This window comes from Quercus robur, chromosome 12, assembly GCF_932294415.1.
Source record: "Quercus robur chromosome 12, dhQueRobu3.1, whole genome shotgun sequence".
Taxonomy (NCBI): Eukaryota; Viridiplantae; Streptophyta; class Magnoliopsida; order Fagales; family Fagaceae; genus Quercus; species Quercus robur.
The window spans coordinates 39,504,835-39,526,862 of NC_065545.1; the positions used below are offsets into that span (position 1 = coordinate 39,504,835).

Here is a 22,028-nt window from a genome sequence, read left to right on the forward strand (position 1 = left end):
CATTATTATTAATATTTTCATGTGTGTTCTAATAAATATTACTGTTTACTCAAAAAAATGATGTTTATCCCACATTAGTTGTGTGTGTCTAGTGTTTGCTGTTTATAACCCCAGTCTACAATTACAAAGGTTAGACATTTTTGTAGTTGTACTCTGTATATTATGTAATGTATTATAAACCCGATTTAAAAGACATCGTCTTTTTACTAAAAAAAAAAAATATATATATATATATATATAGGAAAATTCTCTTAAAGCATCCACAGCAGTGAAGCTAAAAATTTAGCTATTTGGCACCACAAAAAGTTATTTTATCTATTTTACCTACTCACTTTACAAAACATGCTGCAGCAGTGGATCTATTTTAGCTTTCAACACAATAAAATAATATAAATATCACAATAAAATAATATATCTACTACAATAAAATAATATATCCAATACAATAAACAACAATCACAACCACCCGTAACCGCTACCGCTGCCACTACTGCCGCCGCCACCGCTGCCGCCATCGACTCTTCCACCGCCACTACCACTGCAATCGCTACCGCTACCATTACTGCCGTCTCCACCACTGCTGCCAACGCCACCGCAATCAGCTCATTGTAGCTGATTGTTATAAAAAAATAATGTTAATTTATTTCTACACGCGTGCCTCTCTTCCTTTTTTGTGTCCTTTGCTTCTTCTTGTTTCTAAAATTTCTCATCACCCACGCGGCCACGCCTAGCCTCTCTCCCCTTCTCTCTCTCATATGAAATCAACTCTCCCTCCCAAAATGCCTCTCTTCTCCATCTTGCAACTAAACCCAAAATGTCTCTCTCTTACTTGTCCCTCTCTCTCACTGTGGTTTTTGGTGGTTCGGTGGTCCAATAGGATTTTCAATGGTCTGTGCTTCAGTGGCCATGGGTATTTGGTGGTTTGATATGATTTTCAGTATCTATTCTTCATGGGTCCGATTGAGTGGCTGACGGTGGCTGGTGTTTTTGTTTTTTTTTTTCTTTTCCCGGCTAGTGGTGGTGATGCGATTGTGGGTTTGAGTTTGTGATTTGGTTTTAGGTTTGTGATTTGTTTATGATTTTGGTGGTTGGGGGTTGAGGTTGTGGGTGGTGGTGGTGACAGTGGCTTTGGTGGTGGTTGAGTGGGTTTCGTGGCTAGTGGGTTATGATTGGTGGTAGTTGGTGTTTTTTTTTTTATTTGTTTTCAATGGTGGTGGCTGGCAGAGAATGAAGAGATCAATTTGGGTCGGCGGTGAGTGGAGGAATTGAAGCTTGCAACAGGAAGAAATGAAGAGTGTGAGGACCAACTGATGGGAGAGAGGAGCAACGGGAAGAAATGGGGAAGGAGGAGAAAGAAAAAAAAAATTAAAATATTCTAACCATAAGTGTGAACACAAAATAATATTTTATTTTTACCTTTGAGCTACAGTGTACATCTATTTTTAAATGTGCATTGTAGCTGAGAAGCCAAATTTTTTTGCTATAAATCTATTGCTACAGCTCCACTTTTATGATTGGTGGTGCTAAAAATAAAAATATAATTATTTAGCATCACTGTTATGAGTGCTCTTAAAGGATGAATATACTCTCCTAACAGAGTAACAGTGGTGGTTTTTTTTAGCTCAATTATATATTTTGGAACCAGGTTGAAATTCTATGTATATATATATATAAAAATAAGGGTAAATTCCAGAAACCTCCCCCGAAGTTTGAGGAAATACCAAACACGTCCAATAGTTGTTAAAAATGACCAATTTGCTCCTTAAAAACAGACGGCATGTAACGCCGTTGAAGCACTATATATATCAAACCAAATTTTCTTTTTCTCTTCTTCACGAATCACGCAAAAAATCTCTCTCCTTCACGCCCAGAAAACCTCTCTCTTTTTCTTCACGCCAAAAAATATCTCTCACAAGCTCAAGTCTAAAATTTCAGACTCGGGACCAACAACTCCTCCACCGGAATGGTTTCAAAGCCGGTTTAACCACAAATCTCACGCCATACTCCGCCGTTAAAAGCTTTGTGGTTGGGTTGCGAATCACGTGGAATTGTAGATGGTGATTGCTGGGTCACGATGAGTGGAGACGGTGGTTGCAAGGTCAGTTTGGTGGAGCTGCCGTTGTGGGTATGGGTATTTTTTTAATTTTTTGATTTGGGTTTTGTTTGGGTCTGAGGTGTGATGTTTCATGTTTACTGAATGTTTGTTGAAAATTGGATTCTTATTGTTTTTAATTGTTTTGCCAACGGTGTAATTTGTTTTCATAAATATTACAGGAAAACGCCGCTATAGGGATTTAAAACGTCACTGTAAGGCTTAAAAACGCCACTATAGGTGAAATTTTTTGCATAAAACTCGAGTCTTAAAGACTCGAGATCTATGTGGCATTTTCCCACTCAGAACGCGAGTCTTTGAAGGTCGAGTTTTTTAAGTGGATCTCGATTTTTTGAAACTCAAGATGCTATTTTCTAAAATTGTTTCAAACGTTGTCTAACTTACAAAATAGAAAGGCTGAAGAAGGTTAATATGCTCAAAACCTCCTTAACTACGTGTTTTCAGATATAAGAGTCGTGGATAGTGGATCTGGATCCCTCCAAAAAATGAAAGGCGAGGCCCGAAAGCCGACCGGACTGGTGGTATCCACCACAGAACTCATCCGATCATTCCTCTCTACGGCCTCAAAAGACCCGCACCTCTCTCCTGAGCTCCAACAGATTGCTTCGGATCTCTTGTCCCAACATAACGTGCCGTACAAGTCACTCCGAGCTCTCTGGTTCGCTTCTCGACCCACAACCCGACCCACTCTCATCCAACTCTTCTCAGGCTCCGACTTCGTCTTCACCACCCCCAAACCTAGACACAAGGTAACTCATTTTCTCATTTCTTCATTTTTAAGCTGTGTTTGGTTGATGGGAAAATTTAGAAAAGAAAATGTATTATATTACTGCACATAATGTTTTAGTTTTGTCCAATTTGAAAAATCTTAGCAGTATATTATATAGATGTTATGCATAGTTTAGTGGAGCTCTTTTATTTTTTATATTTCCACAATAATTTTGAGATTTAAACTAGAATATCATCCTAATTCTATGTATCAAAATTCTTTTTCTTTTTTATGAGTTTGGGATTTAGGAATTTTGATTTTTGTTAATAGTTCTTTGTTTTCTCGGCAACCAAAATTTTAGTAATTGAATGAGTTTGTAAGCCGTGTTTGGTTTCTGAGAAAAATTAGAAAAGAAAATGAATTATTATATTATTGCACTTAATGTTTTAGTTTGTTGATTTTGAAAAATCTTAGTTAAAAAATGATTATTTTATGTGTTTGGGGGGTTGTTTTGAATTTCAGAGTGAAGAATTGAAGGCAAGGCTGAAAAAGCTTGAGGAATTAGCAGAAAAGAAAGCATATGCAGAGCTCGTTAAGGATATTACACCAAAGGAGGATGACTCTGAGCCTTTCTCTTCTTACAAGGATCAGCTAGGCTTTGGTAAGCTTCCTTTTCTTTTTCTTTATTTGTCATTTAATTCTTGTGCTAGTCAAGGGTTTATATATCCTCAATAGGAAATTTGAATGTAGAGAAACATTGAGTTTCACATCGAATTCAATTATAAAAGCACAAATATATATGAGTTTATTGAAGTTGTGATGTTATTTTTGCAAGATTTGCCCAAACCTGGTTGCTTTGACATTATTGATGAATTAACATAAACTTTTGGTTTTGGGTGACATTTTGTACTTATCAAAAATATATAAACACTTGGTTGTCCACTTTGAATCTTTGATATAATTATTTAAATTCCATTTCAATTTGCATGGCCCTTTTTTCCCCTTGTCTAACTATTGAATTCAGCCATATTTTATTCTGCAACTATTCCAAATCGTAGAGCCAAATTCTGATTGTTAGAAAGATCTTTGAATATTTTTTTTTGTTGGGGCAATGCAAGTGAAAGGAATGGAAGCATAGCTTGTGAATCTTGTGATAGATTAACTTATCAAAGGGTGGGGGGGACTACGGATAGGTTGATTGAAGGTCGTGGTTAAGGCTTTCTAGTTACAAGGATTGAGTATGAAGAAATGTTATGCAATGCAAGACTTGTTCTTACCATTGTGAAACTGTGGCTTCTTAATTTATAGCTACTTGTGAGAAAAACTTAAGTAGAGACATATTGTAGTGGGAACCCTATCCAAAATACTTGGGGGTTGTTTGAATATAATGTGGTAATTCAAGTGCTCCATTGTGCTCTATATAGTACTGCACAGTACATATAAAACATCCTTATAGGATCATCCCGTTTTCTTAACTGTAGCATTGGCTTTCATTTTCAATAATTACCTGTGTTTTGATTATTATTATTTATTATAACTTTATAAGCAACCCTTTATTTTGATTCTGTATAAAAAAAAAGTTAAAAATTTAAATATACAGTTCCACTTCCATTGGATCATCAAGGTTCAACCATATTCTTGGTAACTTAACATTTGTGTGTTTTGTAAACTCATTAAGTGCTCAAAATCAAAATTTCTGCCTTTAATCGTTTTGCGTTTGATAACATTTTTTATTAAATGATATGAGGCTCTCTCTCCCTACATCCTCCTCACCATCTACACTCAGCTTACCACCACCACCACCATCACAACCACCACCACAATCACATGGTTTCCACCCTCTCCCCACAACAGTTTCCTTTCCAACACCTCCTCAACCCTTTTTTCCCTTGGCCTTTACCCCAGACATATTCCATGCCACACCAGGAGCCTTTTAACCAGTTTGCATCACACATCATCCCACCCAACCTGCCATCAATCAATACAAACCAACCACCCGAGCCAAATACAGAGAAACCTAATTGAGAAATTTCCATCCACAAACAGGTCCAACCTCAACCTCTGGTGACCGAAGTAACAAAAGAGCCCCTTAAACCAATAAGGAGGGAAGGGATAAGGGAGCAAGAGGGGGAAAGCAGGGGCAGAAAAAATTTTCAAGTAGAATCTAAATTCTATGAACTGCTCTTGTTAGAGGATGGGAGTAGCCACTGCCTGCAAATAATCGAAAAGGGAAAAAAGAGCATGAGTAATATTATTTTGGGCAAGGCAGGGATAAAGTGGTTTTGTGCGTCTATGGAAGAAGTTGTTAAGCTACCATCAGATCAGAAGTTGATTAAATCTTTCCGAGAGGCAGGGAGGGTGATCAGTGATGGTTTTGTGGAAGCACAAGAATGATCAGGGGTGATACATTTTGGTATCGGAATATGGGGCCTCAATGCTTCTTTCATCACTCTCATTCCAAAAAAACTTGGGGCAGTAGAATTTAAGGATTTCCAGACTATCAGTCTGATTACTGGGTTCTGTAAAATCATGGCAAAGGTTTTGACCAATAGGCTTGAAAAGATGCTTGATTAGGTGGTGTCTGAGCCTCAAAATGCTTTTGTCAAAGAGCAACAGATCCTGGATTTAGTGTTGGTTGCCAATGAATGTTTAGATAGTCACCTCAAATCCGGATTACCAAGGGTTTTGTGCAAGCTAGATTTGGGGAAAGCGTATGATCATGTGCATTGGAATTTCTTGTTGTATATGCTTCGTAGGTGTGGTTTTGGTTCTAGATGGAGGCAGTGGATTTTCTCTTGTATTTCCACAATTTGCTTTTCGGTGATTGTGAATGGTAGTCCATGTGGTTTCTTCCACAGTTCATGGGGCTTGAGACAGGGAGACCATTTGGCCCCTCCTTTGTTTGTTATTGTTATGGAGGCCCTTAGCAGGATGTTTGAGAGAGCTAGACTTGGCAATTTTATCTCAAGTTTTTCCTTGGGTGGTATATCTGAGGGACAATTAGAAAAATCTCTCATCTCCTTTTTGCAGATGAAATGCTGATTTTTAGGGGAGCAGATCCGGAGCAAATTTGGCATTTGAAAGCAGGTTTTGTCTGGTTTCAGATTATATCTGGCTTGAAGATAAATTTGGGGAAATCTGATCTGGTTCCAGTTGGTGATGTTTTCAATGTGGAAGCTTTGGCTGGTATTTTAAGATGCAAAGTAGCAATGTTACCGATGACCTATCTGGGTCTCCCCTTAGGTGCTACTTTTAAGTTAAAGGCTATATGGACTGATGTGCTGGAGAAGATGGAGAGGCGGTTGGCAGGGTGGAAAAGATTGCATCTTTCTAAGGGAGGCCGAATTACTTTATTAAAGAGCACCTTATCCAGCCTACCTACCTACTTTTTATCTTTGTTTCCTATCCCGGTGAGTGTTGCCCGGCGTATTGAAAAATTACAAAGGGATTTTCTGTGGGGAGGATTAGGAGATGAGTTAAATATCATTTGGTTAAGTGGAAGATTGTTTGTGCACCGGTTAAAAGTGGGGGGTTTGGGTGTTTGCAATCTGGTATTCTGGTTCTTTTTAACAAGTCTTTTTTGGGGAAATGGTTGTGGAGATATGCTGTGGAAAGGACTGCTTTGTGGAGAAGGGTCATAGATTCTAAATATGGTAGCATGTGCTCTGGTACTTGAATAGAATGCAGGGTCCTTATGGGGTTGGTTGTTGGAAATATATAAGGAAGGGGTGGGGTGATTTTTGTTGTTTTATTATATTCAAGGTGGGGGATGGTTCATCTATTAAATTTGGCATGATCCATGGTGTGAGGGACTTCCTTTGAAAAATAACTTCCCAGAGCAATAAAATATTGCCAATAATATGGAAGCTTCAGTGGCTGAGTTGCTGTCTTTTTCAGTGGGAAACTACGATTGGAATATTAATTTTATTCAACCCGTTCAAGAGTGGGAGTTAGAATTGGTTGCCTCTTTTATGAACCTTATTTATTCTGGCTCTTTGAGAAGGAATGTCATGTATAAAATTTGTTGGAAACTATTACCTCGGGGCACGTTTGATGTTCATTCTTACTATAAGGCTTTACAACTTCTAAATTCGTTTTCCTTTCCATGGAAGCCTTAGTGGAAACCAAATGTGCCGAAAAGGTTAGTTTCTTTATTTGGACAGCGGCATTGGGAAAAATTTTGACCATTGATAATTTACGGAGGTGGAAAGTGGTTATTGTGGATTGGTGTTGTATGTGTAAGAGGAATGTGGAGACTATTGATCACCTACTCCTACATTGCCCAGTAGCCCAAGAGTTGTGGAATATGGTGTGCTCACTATTTGGGGTTTATTGGGTCATGCCATGTGGTTTTGTGGATCTTTTAGCGAGCTGGTTAGGCAAGTTGAACAGATACAAAACTAAGTTGCTTTGGAGTATGATCCCTCATTTTCTTATGTGGATCATTTGGACAGAAATAAATGTACACACCTTTGAAGGAAGTGAAAAATCGATTCATGAGTTGAAGCTTCTTTTCTTCCAGACTTTGTTTGACTGGGCAAATACTTCGGGTGTTTTTACTTTTAACTCTCTGCCTGATATGCTTGATTTTTGTACTTTCTTTGTTATTTAATTTTTTCTGTTTTGCCTCTTAGCACTCTACCTGTGTGCTTTGTTTTCCTCTGTATTTTCCTTTAGCATTTTTTCAATGGAGTTTATTACTTATATATTAAAAAAAAAAAAAAAATCTTAATATGTAATATAGTGTGTTTGATAATATAGTTCAATACTTCAATTCAAAATTCATTTAAGAGAAAAATCACTTAATTCATTAAGTTGCAATACCCCAAATGTTTTATTCAGACAATTATTCACACCACCATGAAAATATTCATGCCATCTTCACCACAATTGCCACAATCACCACCAGGCCCCATCTCTGCTACTAAAACTTTGTGACTGCCACCACAATCACCACCATCAATAGGAAAATATTAATACCACTACCACCTTGCAGTTACCATGATCACCACCATCACTATGTTGTCATTGTTGCTGTCACAACTACCACCACTAGGTCCACTACCATGCGGCTATCACCACCACCCCATCATCATCATTCATCGCCTTTATAATGACCATAAAAGTTGCTAATCTAAGAAGCATAGACACCCCAAAAATCCCCAGCATGTTCACATGTCAGACATGTGTTGGACATGGACACACCTAGGACACTATTGCGTGTGTGTCCTTAGTGTATTGGGAGGGAAAAAATAATTTTTCATGTAAAAGAAAAATCTTTTGATTTTAGATATTTTTTAAAGATTTTGATAGTTATTAATTATGAAAACTTAATACAAACATAAAACATGCCTAAAAGTAAATAAAATATACCTAAAGTTATATTTTATCAATTAATTGTTGTATCCCCACCTTGTACTTGAGTCCCAAATTTTTTAGAATTGCTGCTTCGTTGTGTCTCTTGTCGTGTTGTGTCTGTGCCACAATTTTTAGCTGCTAAATATTACCATAATATTGCCACCACTACCACTTTCCCATTGTTGCCAATGCCACCATTAAGATTGTTAATTTTGCCACAACAATTCCACTGCAATGAAGACCAGTGTCACTCCTTTGTTCATGGGTAATTAATACCCCACCATCACTCCCTTGCTGTTATTGCTACCATTAGCTCCACCACTGTTATCACAATTATCATCTCAACTGCTATCACCATCACCACACACATAAAAATTGACATAGTATTCATAACATGTATTTTAAATTATCCATCTTTCAGAATTCAACTATTTTAATTATCAATTAGTATTATTAAATTCAAAATCAAATTTTCAGTTTTTAAAGTTCAGTACTTATAATTTAGCTCTGAAGTTTTCATTGCTAACATTTTCTGTTTATCAAATAATGCCCAAGTTAAGCTTCCTGTCATCATTCCATGTTTGAGAGGCATGCCACAGTCCTGTTCCCATTTCATTTGTGACTGATCTAAATTCTAGGTAAAGAATAAAAGAAGATCTATACTTAAAAAAAAATCTATGTTCTTCTAGATTGATGAATCAGCTTCATTGCCCTGTTTTCTATGAGCAAAACATGTTGCATTGGCACTATGGGCTGGTTTATTACTGAGAGACCTGTATCAGTTTGGGTTCTCTATGTACGATGATGATGATGAATTTAGATTTTGGCTAATCACTTGTCATAGAAAATTGTTTGTAATTTGGGAGGTTTTATTGACAATTTTGGATAAATGGGAAAAACTGGAGGTCAATAATGTGAAAAATACTAGGTAAGGATTTTGGTAGTTTTATTTCACTCAAATGCTCATTTCATTGAGACTTTTTTTTTTTTTTTTTTTGGGTGTCAATTTCAGTGTTATTGATTATAACTTAAATTCTGATAATTTGGTCACCTTTCTCTTTTATTCTTTTATTCTGCTCTATGATTTTGCAATTTTCTGTTTTCAACTGTCCTTTGATTCAGAGCTCTCAATATGTACTTTATTATTTAAATTTGGTTTCTGCGCGTGTGTGTGTGTTCCTATATGTATGACTTTAAGATCTTTTCTTTTGTAAAATTCACATTTTCTCCGAAGTCATGGTTAATCATAAACTTCTACAGGTTTACATGTTGTGGTGACAATGTTTACTGGCTATTTGGTTGGATATGCTGCATTCAGAGCGTTATTTAACCACAGTCCTGTCATGGTACCATCTAAAAGACCTCTTTTTGTTTTCCTTCATTTATTACAGTTAACTATTATTTTGAGCATTATTTTCTTTGTTTCCTGGCGCATAATTGAAATTGATGCTACTCTAAAATCTCTGTAGAATGTTGCTGGAGGCATTCTTGGACTGGTTGGTGCGATGCTTGTAGAAACACTTCTTTTCATAATTAGAACTTCCAATCAAGATTCTAGATCTTCGTCTTCTGCTTCCGAACTAAAGAAGAATCAATAGGCTTGGGCTTAAGAGATTGGGCGTCTGTTCTTTAGTATGTTGTTCACTCTCAGTTACCTATAAAGATCTTTTGACAATATTGTTGAACCAGTTCACTCACACAATGTCAGGGCATGTAACCCTCTTACTACGTCAAGCTGTGCATGGAAAGCAGCACATATGTGCTTGCAGGGATTTTTTATCTCCCGATTCTCCCCAAAGTTCTTTTCTTGTATTTAGTTATGTCTCGTGTTGTTTTCTTTTGCATCCTTGAACATGTATTTGAATGTATAGGCTCTCTTTTTTCTTTTTCAGTGTATGCCCCTTTGCCTCTGTAATATGTTCTCTTTTATAATGACTTAACAAAACAAGAAAAAGCAAAAGGGTATGTCAAGGCTTCTATAATGCTAATTTAGTCTATAGTAACTCTTTGCATTTGCCAAACTCTAGCTTTGATTAGGAATCATGAATGTATATGTAAACCGAAACTTTCAGAGAGATTATGATGCAGGGTTGATGAAAGTTGCTGGGTTATGCAAGGCCCTTTTGATCCACTCTGTTGTAGGCCCTTAATCCTGAGGTTTGAACTTTGAAGAGCTGCATAGTTGTGTTCTATGAGGCTATGCCGTATACAATAAACATTTTTCCTAGACATTTTGACTCGTGAAATAAAATTTGGGTGAACCTTTCATCTAGTATATTTTCCAACTCGTTATAAAACAAAAGGTCTATTTTCCACCTCTTTTTTTATTTTTATTTTTATTCCTTGGCATGTTTTCCACCCCTTATATGTAGAAGACCCAAATGGTGGAATAAAAGTATGTATGAAGTTTAGGTTGTGTTTACTAGGAATTGGAATTAATGTAGAAGACCCCAGAAAGGGCAATGATGTGAACTAATGGATTAATTGTGCCCTCAAAAGGGGGACATTATAGTAGTAAGTTATATCCATGTGTTTAATATGATGGTTTATCTTCATAAACTGGTTTGAGGTGCTTGTCACAATTAAAATCGTAGTGGTGGAAGTACTTTACAGAAAAAAAATTCCCCTCGGCTTGAGGAGTAATTATACAATACTCCCGGAGTACTATAAATGCATACTCTTTCATCTCATATAATTGTAGGTTTCATTAATTAAATTCATGGTGGAACCTGCAATTCATGTGAGAAAGGGGAGTACGTATTTATGGTACTCTTGGAGTATACAATAATTTTCCCAATTTGAGTTACTAAGATGATTGATTGGTTGAGCAGGATAATAGTTATCTACTTGGCCCAAAGGAGAGACACTATTCGTGACTAGCGGATTGAGATTTGAAGTTATTGAACTATGTAATTACTATATCCATATGAGATGTAAAAGTTAATAGAGTAAAAAGGTTATAAAAAAAAGGAAAAAATAGTTCATTTTTAATCCCTAAACTTTCAAAAATTTGTATTTCGTCCTTAAACTTTGCAAAACGTTTTACTTTTCGTCCTTCTATTTATGGTCATTAGTTTATGTCTTATGTGGCTAATGGAATGTTGACATGGTATTTGACTAGGACTAAACCATTTAATCTTAAAAAATAATGGACACATGACACATAATTATTGGCACTTGTGGAATAAATATTTAAGTGAGACAAATGTTAACATACCCCTCACTATAGCAGAAATCAATATCCCCAATGTGAAACCCCAATGCCATGTCCAACCTAAAATCTCCTCCCATGTTCAATGACTAGCGGTGACCCCAAACCATGAAATTCCCACCACCAACCGTGCCTTCCTCTTAGATGCCACCACCAAGGGTGGCCGACACCTCTCTCTCTCTCTCTCTCTCTCATATTGACTCTTTCATCTCTCTAGAAGTTTTGGGTTTCTCACATTGGTGGTTGTTGCTATTGGATTCAAAGATATATGAGCTATGGCATTTTGAAGGATCAGATTCAACACTTCTCAAAATTATGGGCTTTGCTTCGAACTCTCTCATTGAGGCTGGAATGTTAATTAAAGATATTTGAGAGCTTAAAGTTTTGTTTGGTCTTTGTTTTTCTTTGCTAAAAGCAATGGCGGCTCTAAGGATTTTCTTGAGAAGGGTCATTAAGAAATTTAAATTAAACAAATTTTAATAAAAAGAGAACTTGAATATATTGTGTTATTAAAAAAAACATGAAATTTTACAATTTCTTTCTATGAATTTTCATTTTTTGAAATCGTCACATGATAGTTTATTATCAATTGTCAATATCTATTGTCAATGTAGATGTGACCATTTTATTTTGTTAAGTTTGTATAACATTTTTATTTTTATGTAGTTGTCATTATTTATTTGTTATTGTTTTATCTTTTATAAATTGTTGACCTTATATTAATTATTGAACCACATAACCAATCTCATCCATACATAAATAATACATATAACAATCACTGACTTTACTATTTTTTTCTTGAATCACTGGTTTTATAAAAAAAAAAGTTATTATAACATGATAACAAAAATACACGTGTAACACGCACACACACACTCTCTCTCTCACATATATATATAATATAAATTTATAATAAAGAGAGACATTAAGAACTCACAAACACTCACATTTTACTCTTAGAGTCGAAGATACATAGAAAGTTAGATAGAGATTAGAAATGAGATGAGATTCATTAGAGAAAGGGAGAATGATTTGTGTTGTTAATTAGTTTTGGGATGAGCTGATTTATGTTGTTTGATTTTGGGCTAAATTGATTTGTAATCAAGGTGTGCAAGATTTAAGCCAAGTTGTGCAAAAATATTTTTAAAAGTAATTTAATTAATAAAAAGTATTTTATATATATAAATATTTATTTTTTTTGAAGTTAGGGGGTTCATTTAAACCCCTGAATTACAATTGCAGCCGCCGCTGGCTAAAAGTTTGGTCTTTGTTGTACACTCGTTTAAATGAATTCTTTTTTTTTTTTTTTTTGGTAAATGAATTCTTTTTACCTTGAACAAAGCTGCTCTTAAATTATTAAAGTTGGCAAACAATAGAGATGTTGAATGATCCGGAAATCCTCCTCATTTTTTTACTTCTTTTTTTCTTAATTCGTATATTGCCTCCAATGATTATTAACATTAAAAATTAAAAATAAAAATAAAAAGTGTAAAGTGGGATTGCCTGTTGGGGTGGAGATTCACAATTTGGGTCGCCAGTCACCGATTGAGGGTGGAGATTTCACTGTTGAACTTGGCATTGGGGTTTCAACTTTTACGTTGGAGATTTTGATTTTCGCCTAAAGGATAATGAGTTTCCATGTGAGGGGTATTCTTGTCTGATTAAAATATCTATATATAGAGGAACAGTTAGACTCTTTTAAGAGTTTTTGACATTCACATTAGCCAAAAAAAAAAAAAAAAACATTAGCCAAAAAAGAAAAAAAACCTTGTATTTGTTTCATCCCTTCGATGTTGCATACACTGTTGATCACAATTTAACCCAAGCATGTGTGTTATGAAGTCCAAAGACAATCAGACAATGACCCCACTATATTAGTAAGTCCAATAAATTTATAAACACAATGACAATCAGACAATGACCCTACTATATTAATAAGTCCAATAAATTTATAAACACAATTTTATTCAGTTTTTCGCCTCCTCTCAAGTCTTGAGTTGACCAACGGGGGCTTGGTTGAGTGGGTAAGGTTCGTTCGCTTCGTGTACCACATCTAGGTTCGAATCCCGCTACCCGCAGGAGTCCGTTGGTGGGCATCCTTAGTGGGGTAACTCCCCACACAGAGGTACAGGCGAGCCCCTGAGATCGGGTTACCCCGTCTGAGGCCTCTGGCGCCTTGCCCGAGGGTGTAATATAGCCATAAAGGCCCCCATTTTACTTTCTCAAAAAAAAAAAAAAAAGTCTTGAGTTGATAAGTTATAAGTGATAGATGACAAAGTAGCGTAAGTAATGATCTCATATGAAAATTAATAACAACTAATATGTGAGCTCATATGAAATCAATAACAACTTATAATCTGAACAAATTATGAAAAATGTTATAAATTTTAGGTCAGGCTTAGGACTAGTGTCTAGTAGTACTGAACTCATTTAGATAATAACATGTATCTACTTTTAGACACGTATCATCATTTGACTAGATTTAATGCACTGAATGCACTGGACCTAAATCAAATCCGTAAATTTTTTTATTATAAGGACTTGAGAAATTACAAGGATTTAAAACTGGTAAAATAATGATTATTGGTAATCACAAATACTAAAATAGGCATGTTTTGAAATAGACACCACTAGCAGTCTAGCAGATGGCTTAAAGTATCCACATTATCTTCATAAACATTGTTTATTTCTAATAGAGACAAATTTGATCACATCAGAGTTGATTAATTTTGCTGTGGGTCTTTCTAGTTTCTTTATCATAAGATGCTTTTGAGTTTTGATGATTTTTAGAAGATAAGATACTTCCTGCTGAAAGAAGATAAGATTTTAAAGTGAAATATCTAGGATTATACATATCGGCACTATAAGTTAGAAAGTCAATCAAGATCTCTTGTCTTTTCTGTTAGAGATTACGGCAAGAGTTCTTCTTATGGGTGTCTACCTACCCATTAAAAGAAGAGAGTTTTAAACCTTTAGACTCATCATATAGGAGAAAATAGGAACCTGATTTGGCATAATATATATCATGGAAGATATCTCTAACACATGTTACCAAGTGCTCCAAATAATGAAAGTTTGGGGATCGAGTGTAAAGATCTAGTGTCGACATGATTCCATGAAGCTAATGGCATAATCTTAGACCCATGTTTGGGGATGTATTTTATGAGAGTGATTTTGATCTACAAAATGGTATTGATTTCTCACAAGTATATTATTCATAAATTGTATGTATTCTTGACACACACACAGTTAGAATTAAATGATCTTCCTCATAAAATATGGTACCATAGATCCAAGAGTTTGCATTTAATAGCGTCTCAGTTGTTTTTTTATTTTTTATTTTTATTTTTTTATAAGATATAATTTATACTCTAGCCTAAGTGTATATGTGTATGAAGCTTCTTTCTAGAAACTTAAACCCCAATCCTTACTTTCCACATCCCACAAGCATTTATACTTGTGGAGTGACTACCGCACTAAGGATGCGCGGTGGTGCGTCTCAGTTGTTTTTTAAATGCTTTTAGTACCATTCAAGTAAACAATATGCAAGAATATCCATCATTTGATGCTCCTTAAATTCTTTGTGGCATAGTGATTTGGCTCTTTATATAAGCACTATGAGTCTATGATACAATGGGTCTCCATACCCCTGAGCCTCGCAATGTTTAAAACTTAAAAAAATACAAAGTTCATATGCCTTCTCAAATCTCAAGCTTTTTCGCTTGGTTGCATCCTTCAAATTGTTTTTCAAGGCAAGTAGAATATCTTTCATGAACGTCATCAACATGATCAATGAGAATAAGGATAAACAAATTAATATATCACCACCACAAAAAAATTTCTGATAAATTTCTTAGCCATGGATGTGCTACCATTTTAGGAATTTTCTCATTTTCAAGTTAAATTCTAATTGATAGTTAGACTGAAACCCCTTGGCCTTATATACAACTAAATTATCATAACCATGTGAACTAAATACTTTAATCTATAAATTGATTTATCCTCCTTTTTTTTCTATTTCTATTTTCAAATAAGCGCTGCTTATGAATTTTCAACATTTTAAAGCTAGTTGGCTTCTAGTTTAGTAGTTCACGTAATGCCATTGATAGAGGTCACAAGCTTTCATAATAATTTTTATGTTAACATGTGATTTTTCACAAAACTTAAGTATTCTCATACGGCTGCTAATAATTTCAAATAAACACGTGAGAAAGTATGATCTAATAGTCACAATATTGTTAAATATATGCTGAAGTTACAATTAAAAAACCTTTTGTCTTCGGAGAAGAAAACATATAAGAAACAAATTGATTTTTTCATATTATCATGTGGCATTTAAATTTTTTTTTATTATAAAAATGTGACATTTAATTTGAAATATAGGATAAACAAATTCGCTCTTGGTGAGACATATGTCTTTCGATGTTAGTAATGAATTGATTGAATGTTTAACCAAGGTGAAAAGCCATTTGGTATTAACATTTTCCTTTGTATTCTTTTAATGGTGAGTTATTTACAAATGTGACTTTTGATGTATTCGCTGAGCCTAGTAACATAAGCTTGTTACCAAGTGACTTTTGATGTATTCTTATTATAAATTAAGTGAATTTTCCTCATCAAAAAAATTAACTGAATTTTCTTTTCTTAGAATAGCTTCCTTCTGTTACTATTAGGAGATTTCAAAACAATTTATTATATATGTCCCATAAAAAAAAATTATGTTACTAGTTGGTGATAAATTATAATAATAATAATAAATAAATAATCTAAACTTTAAATCTTTTGCAATATCTATGATCAACAACAAAATTTTACCCATTTTGAATTTGAAAGTGAAGAATTGAAGGCAAGGATGAAAAAGAAAGAGGAATTAGCAGAGAAGAAGGCATAAGTGCAGAGCTAGTTAAGGATATTACTGTAGAATATGGCTTGAATTAGGTGTTCGACTCCTTGTTGGATTTGGATAAGGAAGAAATTTTATTCCTTTTGGGTTACTGTTGTTTGAAGTTATCAAACTCTATTAGAAGTCTTGTCTACTACTTGATTTGGAATTCTTTTTGGAATAGGAGTGATTCTCCTTTTGTATGTGGAAAAGAAGTCTAGTCTTTCTTAGTTTTAGATATACTAGCTAACTCAAGTCTCCTATATAAGCATAGTGCTACTACAAAAAATTAGAAAAAAAGAGATGAGAGGGTGTGAGGAAAAGAGGCTTTCTCTTGTATGGTTCTTTGATATTTGTGGGTTGCAATTTGGAATAGTGAGAGAGGTTTGTAATTGCTTCGTTTTGGTTCTGTGGTTTGGTGATTTGCTCTCTTTTTGTGCGTTGCAACTTTTGGATTTGCTTTGTGGCTCTTTCTTTGGTTTTTGCGCAATTTGTATTTGGTATTTGGTATTTGTGAACCTTTGGTTTTGTGTTTGTGAGAGAGAGCCATTTGCGTGTATTTGGAATTTGGGTTTGTGAGAGTGCTTCTACACCAATTTGTATTATCCCAAATTTGTTATAGTGAAATTTGTTAGTCGTTGCCCGTGGATATAAGCTATTGTCGAACCATGTAAATCTTGGTGTTTTGTGTCTATTTTCTTTTGGATTAATTATTTTTTTTGTTCTTATTGTTTAGTTTAGAGATCTTTCTCAAGCCTAAAATATTTTCACAATCAATCTTGGTAATTTAAGCTTCCGCTATTTTACAACAATTACGCTGATGAAGGACGACTCCGTCGCTAAGTCTTTCTCTGACTCTTCTTAGAAGGATCAGCTAGGCTTTGGTAAATTTAACTCTTGTCTTGTGATATTGGCACCAGACCACCATGGCAAGTACATAATATAATAATAATAATAATGATAAAAGCTAAAACAAACTTAATGGGTGGCTCAACTATTAGGCCAATTAGCTAATAATCTCAACTCCCAAATAACCATTAAAATGATGTGTTGTCAATATGTCTCATGGTAAAAAAATTTAACTAAGATTCAAAACTTTTAGGACACGTTTGATACACTATAATAGTTATTACAATGTAATAGGAATAAGTATTACAATTTACAAGTAATACAAGAAGTTGGAATGACCAATAACTATTCCTATTCATTTGTTTGGTGACAACATTGTAATAGAAACCTAAATTTATGTTAAGATAATGGAATGTAATTATTTTTGTCAAAATTCATAAAATACCATTTTTAAAAAGATATATATTTTACAATATGGCTTGATATTGATCCATTTATAAATTAAAAAATATATGTGATTAATTGATTAGTATTATGGGGATGGGAGGCCTAGGGATGTATATTGGGCCGTGAGCCTTGTTCAAGGATGTTTAGCAGTCCGAGGACAGTTAAACATTAGCTAAGACATACAAATTAGTAGGGTATGGAAAGATTTTGGCCATGAAGGTTTGGGAAGGTAGTCCAAGGAGAAATGCCTCCTCGGCAAAGCAAAGCAGAGGTTAGAAGGTTTGATCTGCCATCAAGAACAACACCCCGGACAATTCTACCGATAAGGATAAACATTAAGAGGGAATAGGACAAAGGGAAGCTAAGAAATATCTAAGAGAAATCTGCTACCACCGCAGTAAATGCTCTGTAGCTAACTCTCTAGCCGCATTAATGTGGAAGTGATACTTGAACAGTGATATTCAGCCTTACAGCCACCCCCAAAGACTTTAGGAAGGTGCTAATGGGACAAGGATGAAAGCAAGCAACTTGACCTACACGTGGAGGGTGGAGATGAAGCAAAACAAGAGAATATAAGGAAGAAAGACCCCATTACAAGGGGGGATCGGAGAATCCGTGGAGAAAACACTGTAGCAATAAGAACTATAATTGTAATCAAGTCCAAGAGAAATATATACAAGAACTACTCTCCTCGAACATTGCCGAGGAAGATTTTCTTTGCACAAAACTTGTTTATCTTTGTTTTTTTGTTATCTTTAACTCATTATGATTGTTGTCCAACCCATTGAAGTCTAGTTTCTAGCCCATTCTCTAAAAATTCATTGTGTTGGGCTCTTTAGACCTGAATCCTTTTACCTTTTGGGTTTAGGAACTAAAATGTGTCCTTACAATTGGCACCGTCTGTGGGAAACTTGAGCTTTAGTGAGATCAACATTCAGCTATGATAGGTTCAGGGCCAAATTGAGAAGAGTATGTTGGTTCCCAATGCCAAGATCAGTTTCTCAATCTTGAACAACGGAGGGACCGGGATGTTAGTGTACATACCATACACACTAGTAGGAGTCAGTCTCGAAGTGGAAGTCATGTCTCTCATAGAGAGAATACTAGGAACATGTAGTTGGAGATTGAGCATCTACAGAGGAAGTTACGCCATAAGTGATGGAGAGGGACTCCTTCTAGTTCGGAACCTTCTTCTGATGATGATAAGGATGATAGTTATAGGCCCAGATCAAAGACTCCCCCCAGTGAGTCTTTTTCGTGCTATGAGGATCGCCATTATAAGCAGAGAAGTAAGAGTCTATCTCGTAAAGGTCTGGGTAATGATGTTATAAGTAGGGCTCTGAACTAGATTTCTAATTCACCTTTTACACGTAGGATTGAAGGAGGAAAACTTCCTCGGCAGTTTACTCAGCCAACATTTACCATGTATAATAGCAGAACAGATCCTATGGAGCATGTTAGCCACTTCAACTAGGGAATAAGTGTTCACTCAAAGAATAAGACCTTGATATGCAAGGTGTTCCCATCCAGTTTGGGGTCTATGGCGATGAGATGGTTCGACGGACTGAAGGAAGGTTCTATTAACTCCTTTAAGGAGCTTACTAGGGCGTTTGGGGCTCGTTTTGTAGCTTACAGTAGGATTCCTCGGCCTTTGGACTCCTTGTTGTCTATGACCATACAAGAGGGGGAAGCCCTGAAGACGTATTCTGACAAATGCTAGGAGATGTTTAATGAGATAGATAAGAATTTTGATGATGTGGCTATAAGGACTTTCAAGGTTGGCCTACCCGTTGAGCATGATTTGAGAAAGTCTTTGACAAGGAAACCAGCTAGGAGTGTACGTCAGCTTATGGATCACATTGATGAGTACAAACGGGCCGAGGAGGACCAACAATAGGGAAAGGGAAAGGCTAAAGTAGTCCCCTAGGATCGAAGGGATTTCAGGTCAGAGAGATACAACAATAACCGACCTAGGAAGGATTTTGCTCGACACCGTGGATCTACTACTGCTCAGGTGGTTAATACGGTGTTTCAAGAGCCTGTGCATCAAATATTGGATAAGATAAAGAATGAGCCATACTTTAGGTGGCCCAATAAGATAGGTGGGGACCCTAGGAAATGTAATCAAAGTCTTCATTGTTAGTATCACCAAGATCGAGGACACACTACAGAGAAGTGCAGGACTTTATGGAATCATCTCGAGTAGCAAGTTAAGTTTGAGAAGTTAAAACAATTCTTATATCAGCCCAGTGGACAAGGCAGTCAGATAAGGTCGGGAACTTAGAAAAATGCTCTTCAAGACCACCTTTGGGGACAATCAGCGTTATTCTTATTGCCTTAGGTAGGACCGGTTCCCATCTGTCCAGGGTGATGTCTATAGATCGGCCATATGCTGAGATCTTGATTCCTGACCCTAAGAGGAGTAGAATGGAAGTCTAACTAGCCTTGAGCTTTTTCGATGAAAATAAGGTGGGAACCCTGTAACCGCATGATGATGCCTTGGTGGTTACCCTCAGGATTGGAGGGTATGATGTGAAGAAGGTTTTAGTAGATCAAGGTAGTGGTGCAGAGATCATGTACCCTGATTTATTTAAGGGGCTGAAGCTGAAGCTCGAGGACCTGGCTTGCTATGACTCTCCTCTAATAGGGTTTGATGGAAAGATTGTCTTTCCAAAGGGCCAAATCATACTACCTGTTTAGGCAGGGTTAGAAGTTGTAGAAGTGAACTTCATTGTAGTAGATGTGAACTTCATTGTAGTAGATGCCTACTCCCCCTACACTACTATTGTGGCAAGACCTTGGCTTCACGCCATAGGGGCTATGTCTTCCACTCTGCACTTGAAGGTGAAGTCTCCATCAGGGGATCAAGTTAAGGAGCTAATTGGAAGTCAATCTATGGCCAGATAGTGTTTAGTGGCCGCGATTAGGCATTAGAGCAAAGGTGAATTCTCAGCCTCTGCAAAGAGGGATTTATAACAATTAAGGGCAATAATCTTGTTCGCGGACGTGGTGGTAGAAGGGGCAAAGTGTGAAGAATTGGAAAAAATCGTTATTCATGACGACGAGGAGAAGTTTTTCCAAGTAGGAGTGCAATTACGTCCTCGGGAGAAGGAAGAATTAATTGTCTTCCTTAAGAAAAATTTTGATGTGTTTGTGTGGAGTGCTTATGAGGCCCCCAGGGTGGATCCAAATTTTATTTGCCACCATTTAGATGTCAATCCATTTGTTGCTTCTAAGAAGCAACCACCTCATCGCTCTTCTAAAGAACACTCTGATGCTGTCAATGAGGAGGTGATCAAGTTTAAGTGAGCAGGGGCAATAAAAGAGGTGTTTTACCCTGAATGGTTGGCTAATACAGTGGTGGTAAAGAAGAAAAGTGGGAAGTGGCGAATATGTGTAGACTTCACTGATTTAAACAAAACTTGCCCAAAAGACCCCTTCCCAATGCCTCGGATAGACCAATTGGTGGATGCAATTGTGGATCATCCTCGGACGAGCTTTTTGGACGCCTTTCTAGGATATCATCAAATACCATTAGCTTTGGACGATCAGGAGAAGACTGCTTTTGTTATGCTCGGTGGGAATTACTATTACAAAGTGATGCCCTTCGGACTAAAGAACGTAAGATCTACATATCAGAGGATGATGACTAGGATGTTCGAGTCTCAACTCGGTAAAAACATTGAAATCTACATAGATGATATGGTGGTGAAGAGTAAGGTAAAGTTCGAGCATGTGAATGACCTCAAAGATATTTTTGGAATACTGAGAAAGCATAAGTTGCGCCTTAATGCTTCCAAGTGTTCTTTTGGCGTTAGCTCAGGTAAATTTCTAGGTTACATGGTCACTCATCGTGGAATTGAAGTCAATCCTGATCAGATTAAGGCAATTAACAATCTGCAGTCTCTTTGGAATCCCAAAAAGGTTCAAAAGCTAACATGAATGACTACTGCTTTGAATCGATTTATCTCTCGATTAGCAGATAGGTGTAGGCCTTTCTTCTAGTTGTTGCATAAGTGGAAGGATTTGAATGGACCGAAGAGTGTGCCTTGACCTTCCAGCAGTTGAAAGAATACCTCTCTCAGCCACCCATTATATCCAGGCCCGAGGAGGAGGAGGTTCTATTTGCTTACATTACTATGGCCTTTCATGCGGTGAGCTTAGTACTGATACGGGTTAATAATGGATTGCATAGACCAATTTATTATGTGAGCAAGTTATTGTATGAAGCAGAAATTCGTTATCTACCGTTAGAGAAAGCTATCTTGGTAGTGGTGCATGCTACACGGAAGCTCCCTCATTACTTCCAAACTCACACAGTTGTGGTTTTAACCCAACTTCCTCTTCAATCACTACTTCAAAAAGCTGATTACATAGGAAGAATTGCTGGGTACGATCCTAGGGGCTTTTGATATCAAGTATATGCCTCTCACCTCTATTAAGGGCCAAGTCCATGTAG

At 36.2% G+C, this 22,028-nt stretch overlaps 1 protein-coding gene across 3 annotated transcripts; it reads left to right on the plus strand.

Moving 5' to 3' along the window:
- Positions 1 to 1,821: 1,821 nt before the first annotated feature.
- Positions 1,822 to 10,183, plus strand: LOC126709065 (uncharacterized). Of its 3 annotated transcripts, none has more exons than XM_050409142.1 (5): positions 1,822 to 2,131; positions 2,558 to 2,862; positions 3,345 to 3,483; positions 9,441 to 9,526; positions 9,650 to 10,183. In XM_050409142.1, the coding sequence occupies exons 1-5, from the start codon at positions 2,128 to 2,130 to the stop codon at positions 9,776 to 9,778; spliced, it is 663 nt and encodes a 220-aa protein (XP_050265099.1). In that variant the 5' UTR covers positions 1,822 to 2,127; the 3' UTR covers positions 9,779 to 10,183. The 3 variants fall into 3 exon arrangements, with proteins under 3 accessions (XP_050265099.1, XP_050265100.1, XP_050265101.1); XM_050409143.1 differs by having other exon boundaries at positions 1,822 to 2,125; XM_050409144.1 differs by having other exon boundaries at positions 1,822 to 2,098.
- The last annotated feature ends 11,845 nt before the right edge of the window (positions 10,184 to 22,028 follow it).